The following is a 20905-nucleotide window of genomic DNA, read 5'->3' as shown; positions in this document are numbered from 1 at the left end:
TCTTACTATCATTCGTTCTCTAAATTGAACAAAATAGGCAGAAACCCCAACTACACAAAGAAGAAGTCGACCTCAATTAAATAAAAAGTCAATTTAAAAACTCGCGTTCCCCATCACTCTGCACATTGTCGTAAAAACTTAATCGAGACCAAACTCTTGTACGTTTAACCCTCACACTCCACTAAAAAAACGCTTTAACCTTCTCTGTGCCTTCCTCACTTACATGCCCACTTTTTTTAACAAAAATTCTTTCTTTAGGTTAAACAAAATAGGCAAAACCGCCAACCTACTATCCCACAAAGAAGAAGGCGACCTGGGCAGCGAAAGTAAAACCTTAAACGCAGTGGTGAACGCCCTGGCAGCCGAAGCAGACAACGTGAACATGTCCAGAGAATCTCTGGAAACGAAATCGCCCACGCTACTACACCGGGATGATTCCGCTCTGGATGTGAACTCGCATAGCATAAAGAACGCTCTGCCCCGCCCGAAATCCGAGAACAATATCATGTTGCCTTACGGATGGTTGATAAACAGCTCCGGAGATCGGTCGTTTCATAAATCCGATACAATTCACAAGAATCACATGCAATGACGACACTCGACGCACTAATGTCGTTGTAGCACGCCGGGTCGATTTTGTGATAAACGGGCTTTGGTCGTTTAATAAAAAAAAAAAAAAAGAGGTGAGATTCTCCGGGGTGTTTCTTTTTTTTATGGTTAGTTTGGTGTAAATTTGTTGAGAAACTTCGTATTCCTAGTGTAGCTGTTCAGCTTAACGACAATTATTATTATTAGTACACTAACTACGCTTTAGGCTGTGACACTTATATATTAGATTTATATTTCTTATACAGTTTATAGTAATAGGGCGTGTGCTCTAAGCTTTTAAGAAATTTGACTTTTTCTTTGAGAATTTTATGAATTTCTTAGGGACTATTCAAGTTTGGAAAGTACCAGCTGGATCAGGATATAAAAGGGATTTATAACCTAAGAATATGAATTTTTCAAGAAGTCATTATTAACGAAATTAGGAGTTTGGGTTGGACCTTCTTGGGTTAGGTTCATTATTGCTTGTCTTGTATGGCTTGTAAAAAATTCGGTTGTATGCCATTTTAAAGGCAAATGATGCACCTTTTTTCATAAACTGCGGCTTCAATTAATTTTAGTTTTTCACTCACATGTGTTCTCTCATAATAACTTCTTGAAAAAGTATACAGTTCTTAAGCTCATTTGGACTTTATAGTGCTATAAATTTCAAGTCATTCAAGGGTTTCCAATTTGAGTTCTCATAGAAAACAGGGATTCGACCCATTTTTTACAAATTATAGATTTATCATGCGCAATGTATCGAAACGTTCTGAATTATAAGATTTTGCCATTCCATATAAATATATACTAAATATTAAAATTTTATTTTTTAAAAGTATGCACTTTTTAGTTGGACAGCACGTAATTTGGTCGTGACTAAATTAAATAAATTGAGTTTTAAAAGAGAGAAATTGGGTTTTTCCAAGATTTTTCCAGCACAGGATCTGAGCTTTCGTTTCCTTGAACTTTTATTTTGACTATTATTATCTTTTTATTAACTATTCATAGTTTCGTCAATATTATTGTGTTATTTTAGTAAAAATAGCTCTTATGCACCGTTTGCCTAAAATGTAAATTTTCTGATAATGTTGTTTGCTCATATTTGAGGTTATAGATGCTATTTCTCAAAAATTGCCTAAACACCCAGATTCAGCTACTTTTCCCAAAATTCCTCCCTCCATTCACCATTTTAAAATTGGTGAATATCGAAGTTTTGTGTAGTAATTAAAAGATTCAAAATCCCTTAGATGAGTTGGAAGAATTTTTTTTTCAAACCTATTCACCCATTTTGAATTTATTAAATTTAAAAAAAAAAACGTTAATTTCTATCAAATATTTAAAATTAAAAAAAAAACAGTGTTTTCAATTTCTTCAGTTTTACCATTTTGAATTTTAAAAACTTCGAATTCTTGTTAAAAAAAATGTTCATCTATTTGTTAGTTTGTGAATTTTTTTCGATCCCTATTACTTCTGGCAGTACAATCGAATATTTTCCAAAAATTTTTCATTTTAATGATTGCATTTTTTTAATTGCCATGCATTTAAATTCAAAATCTTTAATTAAATTGTAATTATTATTATTTTCAAAAATTGCCTGTAGATTTAATTTTCGTTATTATAATTTATTATATTACAAACTTTCAAAAGTCTTATATATTAATCGTTACTTTAAAATCTGGCAAAGGGATTTTAATATGTTTGAGGCGCCCAATTCCAAAACTCTTTAGATCCCTGCTAACCAATTTTACAGGAGAAGAGAAAAACTTTTGAAATTTAAACCACATTTTAAACCACAAATTTTTGTGGTTTAAAATGAAAATACACATATATGACAACTGTTTATTTAAATACTTATTACTAAGTAGTAAATTTTTGTTTAAAAGAAGTAGTTATGGACAAAAATATTAGGGATATAACAAGTTTTGCTACCGCACTATGGAACTAAAAAGTTTTGTTTCAGTATCTGTAGGATTTAGGGAGTTTTAAATAAGTAAAAGCTGATAATTTAAAAACAATTTTTTTTTAAATGAAACTTAAAAATTAAATTCTTAGTCCATCGTCTTCTTCCATGGGTTCCATTCCTTCTTCTTCTTCTTCTTCAACTTTTGTATCATGAAGTGATTCAATGGCGTTGTCAATTACTTTTTTATAAAATGTTTAATCGACCTCTTCAATGTTTCTCCACTCTAAACCAAAATGTTTTTTTAATAAAGCATCCACATCCTTAAGCTTGGCTAGTTTTACTGCACATTCCTTAGGAAGAGGCTCCAAATTTAAGGTAGCCAAGGTTTTTCCTTTTTTCAAAACGGACTTGTATATCCCGAAATCGCTTTTGTAATTTACTTCCCCCTTTACGAACACTGCTTGAGTTCCTTTTGAGTTCCATTTCTTTAAAATTAAAATTCTTTTACATGGAGCAAACTTAAAATGCCACTGCCCAGGTGGCTTTATAACCGATTCTATAGCTTTTTTCCAGTTAAACATTTGACATCTTTTTCGATATCAAGCACAGTTGAAAACTCGGAAAAAAATTTCCTGTAATAAAACTATAACTTCCTTTTTTTTAACTCTTTTTTCAATTCGTCCGAAAACACGATCCGCCGGTAAAAAAGAGTGACCAACGACAGGAAATGTCACAATAATTTCATTCACTGTAGAGTTAGAGTGATACAGCCAATACATCAGCATACCCATCATTGTTACGTTCTTGTTCTGGCCAGGACACCCATCGCAAAAAAGTTTGATTGAGGTAACATCAGTCAAGTCTACCATAGAAAGTTTATTATTAACTAGTGAAGATATTTCATTTGAGCCCTTAGCGCACACATTCTCGGTCCAAGTGTATGAAGTGATACTTTTCTTAGTCTGTTTGTCATTTAGAATTAGCTTTGCCTTATTATCCCTGTTGGTTTCGGCAGTTATTAAGCTTTTAAGTCTTATACATTCCGAGCAAGCATCGGTGGCAGGACTCTTGAAGCTAATATTAAAATCCCTTGTAAATACTTCCCGGAAATAGTCATATTTTACAGCCAATCTGTTTTCATCACAGTATATTTTCCACAACTGCCTTTTGGATAGATCACTTGGCATATACTGACGTAGAGATTTATTCCTAGTGTAGTGAGACTGAACACATTTTAACTTTAAGATAAATGCTTTTACATTTTCTCTTCTTTCGGCATATTTTGTGCTTATCCTATCCCCTCCTCTATTTTATTTGGGTGGTATAGTGTCAATCAAATAATTCTTAGCTATAGTTTGCACCCGAAACCTTGAAATGTCCAAAATAGATTAAAAGGCTTTACTGCAAATCTGGAAAGTGCCATCTTTAGTTTTAATGAAACGGAATTATTTCGAGTTCCTTTTATTGGACGGCGCCTTTTTGGAACAATTGGTTCTGTATGTTTAAGAATAAAGTTATCTTGCGCAATTTTCGTAGTATTTTCACAGAATTTTTCATGAAATCTTCGAATATCTTGCATTGACAAGTTTTCACATGCAAAAGTACTTTTTTATGATGACATTTGGGGTGTCTAGGTAGAGTTTTAGGCTTATACCTGCAATAAAAAAATATTTTAAGTACCTACCTACCTAACTATTAAAAATTTATTTAAAATATTACCTTTGAACTTTATCTTTTGCTTTCTTCCAGTTTGATGGATTTCGCAATTTCTTTCGGCCTTTACCAGGTGTAGCAAGACAAAATGAGTCTTCCATATCACAATGTGTGTAAGACTCTTTATATTAACAAATTTTTAACAAAAACAGCACAACGTACAAACAAAATCGATGTACCTATTCATACCGCAGTCAAAACAAAACTAAACCATAAAAATATTATTTGTGGAACACATGCCTGTAAGATCTCGCGGAACAAAACAGTTTTGATTCCGCGTATTATTACTGTGGTATAAGTGTAAATGGAAGAAAAGAGTTTTGAAAACGTTGCAGATTAATGGATTAAGACACGCTTGAAACATTATTTACATAGGATTAAAAAAGTTTTGCTACCGTTACTACTAAGGCAATTTCTTTGGGATTTATCAAGTTTTGAGGCCAAATAAATTTGACATCTTATGTCAAACGTCTTAAAGAAGACAGCGCCATACATATGTCATTTTTGAATAAAAACGGATTTAAGCAGTTTTGCAACTGAACCCTCGTTTCTACTTTAAACTATTATTAAATTTGAAGAAAATCCTTAATTTTTAAAATTCTTTTTCAAGTTCTTCCATTGTGCTAACTTTTAAGGTTTCTGGTCTAGAATAATGTTTTTACTCTTTAATCCTCAGGCATTCTATTATGTTACTGTAAAAAAATTACTAAAATATTTTCAGCAGTTCCCATGTCCACTAATGTATGAAAATCTCAGATAGAAGAAACGTTTTAGTATGGAATTATTGCAAAAGAAACACATTTTCTTATACAAAAGCCCTTTTAAGACATTGCCAATTATTTCTTAAGCATATTTACTATGAAAATTGACCAAAAAAGTGCCTCAACCAAAGGTGTCCTAAGTTTTAAAACTTTTTGTCCAGAACGAGGTTTTTACACTCAAATTCAGCCTTATAAATTTGATTTTATTACTGTGAAAAAATTATGAAAATCTTCACATTGGTTCCTAAATTATACCCAAAAATGTCTCCATTAATGCACAAATATCTTCATGTTGCAATGTGAATTACAACTACAAATTTGGCGGCTTTTGGACCCTGATGGATAAAATTGCGTCTTACTCAGGAAGTGTTTGAGGTACGAAAAACGTTTTAGTATGGAATTATTCTAAAGGAAATACATTTCCTTGGACAAAAGCCTTTTTAAAGCATTTCCAATTATTTCTCACGAATATTAGGAATTTACTATAAAAATTGACAAAAAAAATGTGCCTCAACCAAAGGTGTCCTAAGTTTCAAAACTTTCTGTCCAGAAGGATGTTTTTTCTCTCAAATTTATCCTTGAAAATTTGATTTTATTACTGTAAAAAAATTATCAAAATCTTCACATTGGTTCCTAAATTATACCCAAAAATGTCTCCATTAATGCACAAATATCTTCATGTTGCAATGTGAATTACAACTACAAATTTGGCGGCTTTTGGACCCTGATGGATAAAATTGCGTCTTACTCAGGAAGTGTTTGAGGTACAAAAAACGTTTTAGTATAAAATTATTCTAAACGAATAACATTGCCTTGGACAAAAGCCTTTTTAAGAGATTTCCAATTATTTCTCAAAAATATTAAAAATTTACTATGAAAATTGACAAAAAAAAATTTCTTCAACTAAAGGTGCCCTAAGTTAATTTTTTGTCCAGAACGACGTTTTTACCCTTAAATTCATCCTCAAGATGCCATTTTATTACTATAAAAAAATGATGCAAATATTCACATTGGTTCCTAAGTTACACCGAAAAATGTCCATTAATGCACAAATATCTTGATGATGTTGCAATATGAGTTAAAAAAATTCAATTTTTGACCACATTAGATTTCTCAACTTTGATTTTTCAACATGGGTCAAAAACTTTAAAATCTCGATTTCTGGATAGTAATCAATGACTTTACAGTCTCCTAAATGACTTTTAAAAACACCGACTTTTTTTTAAATTTATCCATTTCCAGAAACCTTTAACTCATAAAATGGATAAATGAGTTATAATTGAATTTAAGAGAATTCTTTAAATTTGAAAACTCATCTCCTTCATCAATCTATATAATATTGCTCAATCATCAATAAATTTCGACCAACACAATTTAACAATACCTGAATATTATCTGAAAGAAACTAACATTTAGAAAATTTTAATTATTTTTTAAATATTATATGGTTGGTTTGTTTATAGCAAAATTCTCAAATTTTTTAAATTTATCGTAAAATTGCTAAAGTAATTTTGATAGTCCAGGTTTTCTATTAAATTTATTCTAAGCAAGCTTTTCTGGAAATAGAATTTATTGGGAAATTATGTCTCTATGAACTCTGTTGTGCATCCTCTAAAACAAACTTGAATTAGAACAATTAAATTCCAAATATAGAATTTCACTCTATTAATCAATGGTCATTTAATACGTCCATCCATAGTAATTTTTTTTGCCAAAAAACAAATAAATTTATATCCAAGCAAACAATTCTACCCTATTGCATAGTCTATTAGTAGTGGCTCATATGTTTTTTAAGCCAAACAATGAGAACTTGGCAAAAACATTAAATATTTCATAAAATTTTTCAAGATTTCATAAAATCTTGGTAAATTGAATCATTAGTTCATTGGTTTCGACACATTAAATTCTACTCTGTAAACCGCTAATTTATCAAAAAGTTTTCCTTAAAATGGTTAAACATGTAAACACATGTTTTTTGCGTGTGAAAAAGGTTCACTTGGAAACTCATATCTTTCATCTGGGTGGTGTTTGATATCTGAAAATAAGTTTCAATAAACACTTGAATTAATTTATATTTTACTCTATAAACAGCTGATTTATCAATAAGCTTTCCTTTAAATGACAAAATATCTCATAACAGTTTTCTTGGGAAGTAGATTTGTTTAAGAATTCATGCTCCTCATCGATTTGTATATTGCATTGAGTGAGCCACTGTTTTTCATATGATTCACTCTTAAATTCCTAAACCAGGCATTTTATAGCAACACTGACAATATAATTAAATTCACCATTTTCTGATGTTATTTTAGGTTCAGATTAGCATTTCAAAATAGCGGTTTCATTTTTTGGAATCTGGTTCATTTTGTCTCTGTTCTCTAACTGGATTTAGATGTGCAGTTAATCTGTTCGTATCAATTTATGTAGTACAATATCAGAAAGCGGTTGTTTATCAATTTTGTCTTGTTTATGATAACAGTGTCGTGGGCACATTGTATCGTATTTATGTATTCTCCATTTATTTGACTTAAAGAAACAGTCAAATTAATGATTATGTATTATAGAACTCTTTTCAATAAGTCATTGCTTCTTCAATAAACTTATTGAAAAATGGACTAAGCCAAAAGAAGCAGCAGCAGTTTTTTTATTATTATATGAAAATCACATTTCACTTCCTGAAAAACACTTAATAAAGATATATAAATATATGCCCTAGAAGTATATAATTTTTTTCAATAAGCCATTGATTTTTCAATAAGTTTATTATAGGGCAAACTGATTTAAGTGTTATTTGCAAATTCACTTTCTCAATCGATTTATACTTTAACTATCAGAAATTTCATAAGAGATCGGTATATTTGATAATTCTTGCTCATGGACAAGAAAATTATTTCTCTTTTACCCTATATAGTCTGATCCGTATATTTCCTATAGGATTCAACTAACGCTAGACTATATAGCTAAAATAATAATATTTTACAAATTTATAGTATTTGGCTTTATATAAGCAATATATTATTCTTCCAGTAGCGTATATAAGTCATCATAGAACTTCATGTAACCATTCCATAGCTTTAAACAATAATTTGGTTAAAAGTCACATATCATGGCTATCATATCACAAAAAGCTTAGAAGAAATATATTATTTGTTGTCCTTCTCTATATATTTAAAAGCAATCGGTTTTATGCCAATTATAGTGATTTACGCCAAACTAAACCTCGGAGAATCTTAAAGAATAATTATTAAAAAATAACATCGATCAAGGCAATTTTACAAGGAATTTTTTGGACCACGCATTTTTTGCCAATGACATTAGTGCGCCTTTTAGTCACGTCATTTATTAAATTTTAAATAGACTCGTTTAATTAATGAGATAAAAAAATACAAACAAAGCAATACTACTTTTAATAGACTCGTTTACTTATTAGTTTACGCAAAGAACCTTAGAAATATGTATTGTAAATTAGCTTTAAACCCATGCTCAAGTCTTTCTTTTATTTATTTATTGGCACTTCACTTTTCTATAGTGCGTTCGTTATTATACATATAAGTTTTAACATGTTTTCTCTCTATTTTAGAAGTTATTGTTTTTTTTTTTAATTATTATATTGTTATCGTATTCATCAGGTCCTAAAGAAATCTATAGACTTAGGTATATTTTAATAGAATATGCTAATATATTTTCGAATTGAATTCTGTGCCTACCTATTTTAGGTTAGCTCTTTTATAGCGTACGGTTTAATATAGCGATGTCAAAACTATAGGTTTATCCCTGTCCTGCCAATTATTCTTATATGATAAGTAAACAGGGATAGAGAAGATGCGTTCGCTAAAACCCAAATTGAGTTACTCAATTGAGGCGTCAAAAATCGTTTTATTAGTCTTCTCTTTAGGGTTAGATCTTGTGATATTAGTGAGTCGATAAGAAATTTTTAGTAAGAATTAAAATTTAAAAAAATGCGCGTAATTCGGTTTGGGTTTTAGTGGATTTTCCCGGTTTCGACGTTGGCACGATTAAACTTTCTTTTTAAATGAAACTATACGATAGTCTCAAAAAAAAACAAAGCGCTCTGTACACAAACTGTTAAAACTTGAAATAGAAATTAGTTTAATACTAAAAATTTGCGTTTTTTTTTTGGGGTTAGTTTTAAATTTCCCGCCTAAAATGGGGTTTTTTTATGTACATTTTTAAGTTTATTTGCAGCCCTCAAGTTCGGTGTTAATGGTCTGTAAAGGAGCAGAAATAAAAATCAATGTTTTTTACAGTTAATAAGTTTATATCCCCTAAAGGCTCTTAGAGGGAGTTGGTGTAAATTGGGACATTTTTTACAAAAATTTTGCCCTCCATCTTGAGGCTTTATTTAGGTGGAAAATTTTATTATGCAATTTAAATATAAAATTTTATTAAACTTGCTCTATATTCCCCCAGTTTCCCATATAAGGGCCTCACTAATTGATCAATTATTATTAGTTATTGTAAGTACAACAAAGCAAAATATTTAAATTTTGAATCTTCCAAAATTATATCTTATACGGTGTAATGCCTTGAAGAAAATTATTACAAAAAATAGATACTTTTAATTGAATCGGTGAGTTCGAAAACCATAGATGTCCAAAATCCGCGTTTCGAGAAAATCAATAAAAACCTTTTAAAGCTAAAACTACTTAGCATAGACCATCGGCATGCATAGAAAAGTTGTAGATCTCATGGTTGGCAATGTGTTTTTAAGGGTAGTTTTTCAGAAAAAAAAATGAACTACCAATGACAGATCAAAAGGAGGGACGGACTTGTATGGTTTTTGAACTCAATTCTGTATATAAAAAGATATAGGTAAACATTTATTGATTTTTTATATATTTATTCTATACAGAGGAAAAATACAACTTGAAAACTAATATCTCAATCATTTTAATCATCATTTTCAGCGTTTGTAGTTTTCCATGACGTGATGTGGTAATAAAATTCCAATGCTTCACCTTGGGTATAATAATGACTTATACCTTCTTGACGTCCAGATTTTTTTTTCATTATTCGGAACAGGTTCTTTATATGCCTTATTATTGGGCAGAGGTGGGCTGTTCTTATGTTCTTTGAGCAATTTAAAAGTTTGGGAGTGTAAACCATCTATATATTCCCACGTTTTAACATATCCTGGATTTGAACTTTAATACAGGAACTGCCTATAGTTTGACACAGCAAACGTTTCCTTCTTAGCACCGGTACCTCGAGTACTACATATTTTTTTATAGTAATCAGGCCACCAGTTCTTAAAATTAGTAATATCAGTGTATCGGATCTGCTTCACAGTAAATGGCTGCTTGTTCCTGGAAGTCATCATATTCTTCTAGAGTGTAAATTCGATCATGTTTTTTAAAATTCCGTTTAGCACAGCCAAAATCCTGGTCACAAGGCAAAAACGAATGGCCTCTTACTGGAAAATAGTGATAAATTTTGTTAAATCTTTTAGTTGCCTGTAATGCTAAGAGGAAACGAACCATTGTTTGGTTTCGGTTCTGCCCTGCACATCCATCGGAAAATAAATGCAGTTGAGTGATTTCAGGGAGCATATGTTTCATTATGTAATCATTAGGAAATGTACACACTTCATTAGGTCCCTTTTGACCTTGACCTTCAGGGTAAGTATAAAAATGGCCAGTATTATCCTTAAGGTTGTGTATTTGGAATGCGAATACCCAGAGCTGCCTAAAATGAAATATTTCCTGGACCGGAATATGCGGGAGTGGCATGTTTTGCATATAATCAAAGGCTAGTCCCATCACTTCTGGTCGTTCAGTACAAAGGGTTTGCACTTCTTTAATGCCCGCCTTTTATGAACTATAAGTTCAGCTGCGACCACTCTCTTTGCGTTATCGTTAAGGTTATAACATCTTTAAGCCTCGTTCCATGTCTTTCGCACTCCGAACATACATCAGCCTGGGGTCTTCCGAACTTCAACTTGAAGTTTTCGTTGAAATACTTTAAATAGAATTCGTATTTAACTAAGTTTTCAAACTCTGGATATTTTTCGACAAAAAGGCTATGCATTTTCTTTACAGTCAAAGATGCATCTAAATAACGTACGGTTTTGGAGGAATAATGTGAAAGTTTGACCGGACACGCTTGAATGTGCTCTTTAATTTTTTGAGTCCATTCATGTACGAGGTCTATTATTATGCCTAGCCTAGCCTGGTGTTCAGGCGCTGAACTTGACATTGCGATATGGCATGAAGACTTGTAAATGCCTGTTTGCATACGGAAATTCTATTTGAGCCTTTTAAGACAAAGTACGAAAAATTTGATTTTCTTTCTTGCTTTCTTGGTTAGCTTCCATTAGTCCTTGTAAATAATTATCTTATTCATTTTTTGTCGTACGGCTAAGTAGATTAGTTAACACACTTTTTCTTTCTTCCTCAGTAAACTGTTCCATGCATTTCTTTGTACAACTAAAAAATAAAACAGCTATTTTGATTTAAACCCAACTTGTTGCTAAAATTTACTAACCTGACTTATCCCTGACTAGCAGTACTTCGGGTGTAAGCGCATTATAAGTACATTGAGTGTATTTATTATGCGCTAAAAAAACTAACCATACTAACCCAAATTCCTATACAAAAATATTTATTTGCTCAAAAAAAAAATCAATAAATTAAGATAAAAAAAAATTAAGTCCACTAGGTTATCAAACAATATACGTATAATGCGTTCTTCCGAATTGCTGCTAGTCAAAGTGTTAAACTTATTAACTTGCCTACACGCAGGGCCTACAGTCTTAGCATTGACATGTTTACCCGTCTTAGAAACATATGTCTGACCTTGCAAACGTGCTGTTTTTATTGCTGGCACTACTAGTTTCACTAACTTCTTCATTATCACTGGATGACACAATTTTACCTTAAATTGTTAATAAAACGCTGCTACTAAGCTATTTTTTATGATAAACATACACACGAAGTGAATGCTGTGCGTGCAAATAAGCAACTGGCCACTATTTTGTTTAAAAACCGTACGACATGGACATGTACGGTTTTTCTCCTCACTAGCAGCCGTGCTACGTTAACGACTAAGTATCTAGTACGGTTTTTAAGCTCAATCGATAAAAAGACCAATTTTAAACAAAATGGCTATCTTAAAAAAGTCAAATTTTGGACGGTTTCCGAACTCACCGATTCAATTATTATGCTGATATTACTTAACGCCTGTGAAATACAGTATATAAATTACAAGTATAAAAAATTAAAATAAATATAAACTTTACTAGTATATATGCTGTAGTTTACATGCTCTTCAGATTGGAATTTTTAGTGGAGATATTTTTTGCAAACTTTTCATTACATTTTTGTCATTTTAATTAATTATTTGAATAGCACTTATCTAATGTAAATTTCAATGATGATTTGTTTATAATTCAATGTTCACATCACTTTTGGAAATATTATAATCATTTTTGATCATAAGTGTAAAGGGATGTGACGTGACGATCACCATATATAAAATAATAGAATTAAAAATTTTTATGTTATCTTAAAATTTCAATTGGAATAATTTAAATTGGCTCTTTAAGACATTAATCGTAATTTTTTCGATTTGATTTAATTGACAATAAATAAAAATCAAAGCACTTAATCAGATTAGGGATATGTTAGTAGATCCAGGATATGATGTAAGTGAATATTTTTAAAAAAAATTGTACTTTCAATAAAAAAATCTCAGTTTTTGTAATATGTTTCCCAGATATTTAAAAATTACAAAACTTCATTGTTTTAAAATTTTGAATTTTTGGGATAAATAGTTTCAAAAAAATTATAAATTTTTAATTATTTCAATTATGTTTTTTAAATAAAAATTCTCATAAAAATTTTCAAATAGTCACTTAAAATGCGCAAATTAAAATTTACGAAAATAAATAAAAATTTTGCTTGCTGGACTGAATTATTAACTAAAATAAAAAGTTTATTACAATCTTGTATTTTAATTCAGAAATTTAAAGTATAAATTTAATTTTTATTATTTTCTATAATTCTAAGTAATTAAATTTCAATTTAAAAAAGAATAATAATATATAATAATAATAATAATAATATGTTTATTTAGCATATTTGCTTTATACATGGTAACAAGGCAAGATTCGAGAAACTACAAACTCATAATTAACAATATAAAACCTAAAACTAGTGTGTTAAAAAGTGTCAAGATAAACTCTTTTTTATAGAAAAAGTACCCAGAATATTTAATAATTATTATTATTTTGTAAAAATTCGCAAAAAATATTAAGTTTAAAAAAAAAAATTTAAAAAAAAATTTTTAAGGTGTCCGAAAAAGCTTCAAAAACTTAGGATTTATAAATGAAAAGTACCTGGAATAAATAAAATTGTAGTAATTATTTTATCAAAATAATCAAAAAATAGAAAAAAAAAACACTAGAAAAATCAAAGATTAAATTAAGGTATTATTCCGATATGCATATTTGTGATATTTATTATGACAAAAATAAAGCGCATAAGGCTTAATCTACCCAAAATAAACTCAAAAAATATAAAGTATTATGGAACAAATGCCTGGAATAGATAAGATTTCAAATACGAAAATTTTAAAAGAAATTAAAAAAAAGAGACAAAAAAGTATAAAAAGGCAAATTTATTTTAATTTTATTTAATTTTGTCTTTTTTATTTTTTTATTTGAGTATTTAAATTAAAATTTAAAAAAATATATATTTTCATTTAATACACAGCAAAAATTTACAAAAAAAAAGACGATAAACCATTTTTTTGCTTCTTGGTCTTTACCCTTCTATTATTAAGTAGAAAAAAATAAAAGCACAAAAAAAAATTTTAAGTATGTTAAATTTCGCAATATGGTGAAAGGCATATGTAACATCTTTGTTCTTTAATGAAAGATAATAAAATTTTATTTTCCGAAGGTCTATAGCATTTTTAATAATTTCTTGGTATTTAAAAAAATTCTTTATATTTTCTAGAAATTTGGAGCGTTATTTTATAACTAAAAAATATTCAAATAATTAGCTTTTCTTTACTTTATCACTTTTAAAAGAGTTTTTTTCACGTTTTACTTAAGGTTATGTGAGAAAAGCATAAATACAAAAACTATAGATTTTTTTAACACCTTTAATTTTCCTAAAAAGTATTTTTTTAAAGGCAATTATTTTCTGCAAAAAAAAACGTTTTTTATTAATTACCCTTACCCCCCCACCCACCCCATACAACTTACCAGTAAGAAATTGTTTTCAAACATCATTTTTTTCCAAAAATATACGCATGAATAACTGATTTCGTCATTAATATCTAATCTATTAACACAGTTTGTTTATTTAAATTTGTTATAATTTTAAATATGTATGTTAATAAATATTTAATACAAAAACAGTGCCAATAGATCGGATATTATTGACGAAAAACGGTGATTTTTGAAAAGAATTTCTTACTGCGCAAATATTTAGGGTGGGTGGGGGGTGGGTATGGGTTGTGTTAATGATAAACAATGTTTTTGCAGAAAATATATATTCAATACTTAATTAAATAACACTGTTTATTTAAATTTGATAAATACTTAAATATAAATATTTAATATAAAACAAGGTTATTTGATTGGGTAAGATGGATGAAAAACAGTGATTTTTCAAAAGAATTTCATCAAATATTTGAAGTGTAGTAATCGAGTCTAAAAACCAGATATGTAAATCCCGCGTCAATTTTTTTAAATGTTGAAATGTTGAAATTCTAATTACCCTTACCCCCCCACCCACCCCATACGACTTACCAGTAAGAAATTGTTTTTAAAAATCATTGTTTTCCAAAAATATACGCATGAATAACTGATTTCGTCATTAATATCTAATCTATTAACACAGTTTGTTTATTTAAATTTGATGCAATTTTGAATATGTATGTTAATAAATATTTAATACAAAAACAGTGCTAATAGATGGGATATTATTGACGAAAAAAAGGTTATTTTTCAAAAGAATTTCTTATTGGGCAAATATTTGGGGTGGGTGGGGGGGTATGGGTTCTGTTAATGATAAACAATGTTTTTGCAGAAAATATATATTCAATACTTAATTAAATAACACTGTTTATTTAAATTTGATAAATATTTATATATACATATTTAATATAAAACAAAGTTATTAGATTGAATAAGATGGATGAAAAACAGTGATTTTTCAGAAGAATTTTATCAAATATTTGAGGTGTAGTAATCGAGTTTAAAAACCAGATATGTTATTAATGATATACGTATATTCTACAGTTTAATAAATATAACTTGACCATAAATGGTTGATAAATATACCAAAACGAAAAAATGTTTGAAGAAATATATATTTACCGATAATAATATATGATGTCTTTCTTGGGAATCCTAGACTCATAATTTAGCTTCAATTTTCAGAAACATGTCTAGGACTACTTGAAAGATTATTCCAGGCACGTAAGTAACAGAGATTCCTCTAATAGTCTTTCAAATTGCTTATCAAGGTCATTAGGGTCAAAAAAGCAGTAAGTGGACTTAATCGTTGTAATCCTATACTCTTAATTTAGCTTCCAATTCTTGGAACAGGTCTAAGACTTCTCGAAAGAAAGTTCCAGACCCTCGAAAGTGTTTAAAATCCATCATTGTTTCTCATTTATCTTTCTTCTTCCCCTTAAATACTTAAGTAAATAGAAGTAAAAATACATAAGAGATAAGCAAAATAAATAAAAGTCTCTTGATTTTAGGAACCCCTAAGGACAACATATTATGAGACGTCTACGTCACGTATGTACTTTAACGTAAAGAAAAAACAATGACCATTCAAAAAAAATCGATTGAAAGTGGATTTATCCCCGAAATAAATGATTTACGCTATTTTTTTCTGAGTTAAAAAACAACCCTAAGAAACCTATAGAAACAAAAATGTAACTACTGCGTTTCATAACTGTCTATTATTAAATAAAAGGTTTGTTCGTTCCATAATAAAGTGACAAAAGCGAACTTGAGTTACAGCTTAAACAAACCGAATTGTTTATATATAGAAAGCGTCTAACATGCGCGTGCTGTTATCTCCCTCTTTAGTGGCTGTTGTCAAATCATAAATATTTGATTACTTTATTATTTCATGGAGTTAAATTATTAATTAGTCCCTTTTGATTCCAGATAGTTGAGTCTCGACTTATTTATTTCAGATGTTGTCGGTGAAATTATAATTTTTTCTTTTTATTCCAGGCAACTGGGTCATAGATTTCTGATTATTTTGTTATTTCAGGCAGTAGAGTCGTTAGGTTTTCCTTTTGGTTTGAACCAGTTGAACCCTGGAATATTCCCCCTTTGTTTAAGACAAGATTATTTTTTTTTTGTCCAGGCAATCGATTCGTAGCATTTTGCTTGTTATTCCAGACAGTTAAACTCTAAATTATTATTTATTAATTCAAGGCACTTGAACCTTGAATTATTCCTCTTTTATTCCAATTAGTTAAACCATGACTTTAATCCTTTTTTATTTCAGAAATTAAAGTCCATAAACGTATATATATATATATATTTGTTTCAGAGAATTGATCTGTACATATTTTCCTTTTATTCCAGGCAATTGTGTAAAATAAATTTCTCATCTTTTTTATTCCAGTAAAGTCGTCTCTTTATTACAGATACATGAGTTCATACCCTCTTTTAATCCAGATAGGTGGGTCTATAAATTTACAATTATTTTGTTGTTCTTATTAATATACCAATAGTTTGAAAAAACCTTATTCTTAAACTTAGATAATAAAAATTTGTCTAGAACAAAAACTGATTTTTTTTTAAACGTATCTAAAAAAATTGAATTTTCACTTATTCATACAAAAACTATAGATTTTTTATCAATCTTTCTAAAAAGTATTTTTTTTCTAAGCAATTATTTTCTGCAAAAAAATCGTTTTTCATTAATTACCCTTAACCCCCCACCCACCCTACACAACTTACCAGTAAGAAATTGTTTTCAAAAATCATTGTTTTCCAAATTTATACGCATGAATAACTGATTTCGTCATTAATATCTAATCTATTAACACAGTTTGTTTATTTAAATTTGTTATAATTTTAAATATGTATGTTAATAAATATTTAATACAAAAACAGTGCTAATAGATCGGATATTATTGACGAAAAACGGTGATTTTTCAAAAGAATTTCTTACTGGGCAAATATTTGGGGTGGGTGGGGGGGGTAAGGGTTGTGTTAATAAAAAACAATGTTTTTGCAGAAAATATATATTCAATACTTAATTAAATAACACTGTTTATTTAAATTTTATAAATACTTAAATATACATATTTAATATAAAACAAGGTTATTAGATTGGATAATATGGATGAAAAACAGTGATTTTTCAGAAGAATTTCATCAAATATTTGAGGTGTAGTAATCAAGTTTAAAAACCAGATATGTACATCCCGCGTCAATTTTTTTAAATGTCGAAATTTTCACCCTTTTGTAAACAGAACCGTATATGATATACGTATATTCTACAGTTTAATCAATATAACTTGACCATATACGGTTGATAAATATACCAAAACTAAAAAATAGGTGAAGAAATATACATTTACCGATAATAATATATGATGTCTTGCTTGGGAATCCTAGACTCATAATTTAGCTTCAATTTTCAGAAACATGTCTAGGAATACTTGAAAGATTATTCCAGTAACAGAGATTCCTCTAATAGACTTTCACATTGCTTATCAAGTTCATTAGAGTTGAAAAAGCAGTAAGTGGACTTAATCGTTGTAATCCTATACTTCTGATTCAGCTTCCAATTCCTGAAAGAGGTCTGAGACTCCTTGGAAAAATGTTCCAGACCCTCGAAAGTGATTAAAATCCATTAACAAATAATCATTGTTTCTTATTTATCTTTCTTCTCCCTCTTAAATACTTAAGTAAATAAAAGTAAAAATACATAAGAGATAAGCAAAATAAATAAAAATCTCTTGATTTTAGGAACCCCTAAGGACAACATATTATGAGACGTCTACGTCACGTATGTACTTTAACGTAAAGAAAAAACAATGACCATTCAAAAAAAATCGATTGAAAGTGGATTTATCCCCGAAATAAATGATTTACGCTATTTTTTTCTGAGTTAAAAAACAACCCTAAGAAACCTATAGAAACAAAAATGTAACTACTGTGTTTCATAACTGTCTATTATTAAATTAAAGGTTTGTTCGTTCCATAATAAAGTGACAAAAGCGAACTTGAGTTACAGCTTAAACAAACCAAATTGTTTAAATATAGAAAGCGCGTACAATGCGCGTACTGTTATCTTCCTCTTTAGTGGCTGTTGTCAAATCATAAATTAATTAAGAGTTAAAGAATTAATTAGTCCTTTTTAATTCCAGATAGTTCCGACTTATTTATTTCAGACGTCGTCGGTGAAATTATTGATTTTTTTATTTATTCCAGGCAACTGGGTCATAAATTCCTGATTATTTTGTTATTTCCGGCAGTAGAGTCGTTAGATGTTCCTTTTGGTTTAAACCAGTTGAACCTTGAAATATTCTTTTTTTGTCCAAGACACGATTCATGATTTTTTTTTTATTTTAGACAATCGATCCATATGTTTTCTTTTTGTTATTCCAGACAGTTAAATTCAAGGTACTTGGGTCTTGAATTATTCCTCTTTTATTCCAATTAGTTAAACCATGATTTTTTTTCTTTTTTAATCCAGATAATGAAATCCATAAATTCATATTTATTGTTTTGTTTCAGGAAGTTGATCTGTACATTTTTTCCTTTTATTCCAGGCAATTAATCCGTGAAATATTCTTTATGAAGTTAACGCATAAAAAATCCTTTTTTTATTTTATAAGTCTTATTAATTAAAGCTAGGATTATTTTGTTGTGCCAGGCATTTAATCCATGAACTATTCATCATTTATTCCAGGCATTTGTGTAAAATAAGTTCCTCATTTTTTTATTTCAGTAAAGTCATCTCTTTATCACAGATACATGAGTTCATACCCTTCTTTTAATCCAGATAGGTAGGTTTGTAGTATTTTATTGTTCTAATTAATATTTGCACGAGTATTTTGTTGTTCTAATTAATATACCAATAGTGTGAAAAAACTGTATTTTTAAATCTAGACAATCAAAAGTTGTCTAGAACTAGAGATGAGCGATATTTCACTATCGGTGATTTCGTCACCGTAATTTGTAAATCGCCAATAACGGCGGTGACTGAAATATTCATATCACGGCGACCCCTGATTTCGAGATACCTGTTACCGTTCCAATAGTGTTTATTGTCATGGAACGACTTCATGCTAAATGCGTATGATAGAATTCTATGAGTGATGACTGATATTTTTACAGCTTTTAACCACAGCCCGGCCATTTGGCCCGCAACCAGGCGACTCCTTAAATGTAATATCAAAAATACAGTGATCACGATCACCGTTTAAAAGAACGGTGATTGCCGAATCACGGTCGCTAATCACGCCGTTCCTAATAAATCACCGGATCGCTCATCTCTATCTAGAACCAACAACTTAAATTTTTTTCAAAGCTTATGACTTATCTTAATAAAACTGAATTTTCACTTATTTACGATAAAAAATGGAACAATTACTGCAATTTTCATAGCGATACAAAAACTGTAGATCACCTATAATTTTTTTAAAAAGCATTTTTTTCTCAGACAATTATTTTCTGCACAAAAAACGTTTTTTATTAAACCTACCCTTACCCCCCCCACCCACCCCACACAACTTACCAGTAAGAAATTGTTTTCAAAAATCACTGTTTTCTAAAATAATACGCATGAATAATAGTTGGTTTCGTCGTTAATATCTTATCTATTAACACAGTTTGTTTATTTAAATTTAATGTAATTTTAAAATGTGTATATTAATAATTACTTAATACAAAATTAGTGCTACTAAATTGGATATTGTAGCCGAAAAAACGGTGATTTTTCAGAATAATTTCTTACTGGGCAAATGTTTGGGGTGGGTGGGGGGTGTAAGGGTTGTGTTAATCAAAAAAAAATGTTTTTTCAGAAAATATATATTCAATATTTAATTTAAAAACACTATTTATTTAAATTTGTTATATTTTATATATAAGTATTTAATATAAAACAGCGTTATTAGATTGGATAATACGAACAAGAAATAGTGATTTTTCAGAACAATTTCATCAAATACATTTTTAATGCCAAAATTGTCACTCTTTTATAAACAGAATCGTATATGATTTACGTATATTCTACACTTTAATAAATGCACTTTGACTAAAAATTTACTAAAAAATTATTGAATAAGTCCTGAACTCATAATTTAGCTTCAAATTTCTGAAAGAGGTCTAAGATTACTTAGAAGAATATTCCAGACCCTCGAAAGTGATTAAAATTCATTAATAGATTTTTTTTTATTTATTTTATATTTATTTGATAAAAAAAAAATCAATTGCTTCACCTTCAAAAATACTTAAATAAATAGAAGCAAAAATACATAAGAGATAGGCAAATTTAATAAAAATCTCTTGACTTTAGGAATCCCTAAGGACAACATATTATGAGACAAAACAAAAGTAAAAAACTCCAAGTCAGGGTCTCATTAAACATATGTATATATATATAAGTTCTTAAAAAGCCACACGTGTTTCGCACCTATCGGAGCATCATCAGGCCTTAAAGTAAATAAAAAAAGTATAAAAAGAACGCTTATAAAATACGGTAAAAAAACTTTTTATCTAGATATCTTTAGCATATTTTATAAACGTTCTTTTGGTACTATTTTTATTTACTTTAAGGCCTGATGGTGCTCCGATAGGAGCGAAACACGTGTAACTTCTTAAGAAATTATGTATACATATGTTTAATGAGACCCTGACTTGGAGTTTTTTTACTTTTGTTTTTTTGTGTGGTGCTCTTGGAGAAAGAATGGATGATATGTTCCAATA

General features: G+C 29.3%; 1 protein-coding gene across 5 annotated transcripts in view; it reads left to right on the top strand.

Moving 5' to 3' along the window:
* LOC126735843 (potassium/sodium hyperpolarization-activated cyclic nucleotide-gated channel 2) overlaps positions 1 to 9085 on the top strand; it is a 152749-nt gene extending 143664 nt beyond the window's left edge. For 4 of the 5 annotated variants that reach the window (XM_050439922.1, XM_050439924.1, XM_050439923.1 and 1 more), the window contains one exon: positions 259 to 9085. In XM_050439922.1, coding sequence (XP_050295879.1) covers positions 259 to 592 — 334 coding nt within the window. In that variant the 3' untranslated portion in view covers positions 593 to 9085. The remainder of the gene's footprint in view (positions 1 to 258) is intronic. The other variant, XR_007660518.1, reaches the window with a different exon arrangement.
* The last annotated feature ends 11820 nt before the right edge of the window (positions 9086 to 20905 follow it).

Source organism: Anthonomus grandis, chromosome 5, assembly GCF_022605725.1.
Source record: "Anthonomus grandis grandis chromosome 5, icAntGran1.3, whole genome shotgun sequence".
Taxonomy (NCBI): Eukaryota; Metazoa; Arthropoda; class Insecta; order Coleoptera; family Curculionidae; genus Anthonomus; species Anthonomus grandis.
The sequence above is the reverse complement of the archived record's forward strand: the minus strand, read 5'-3'. Positions and strand labels throughout refer to the sequence as shown.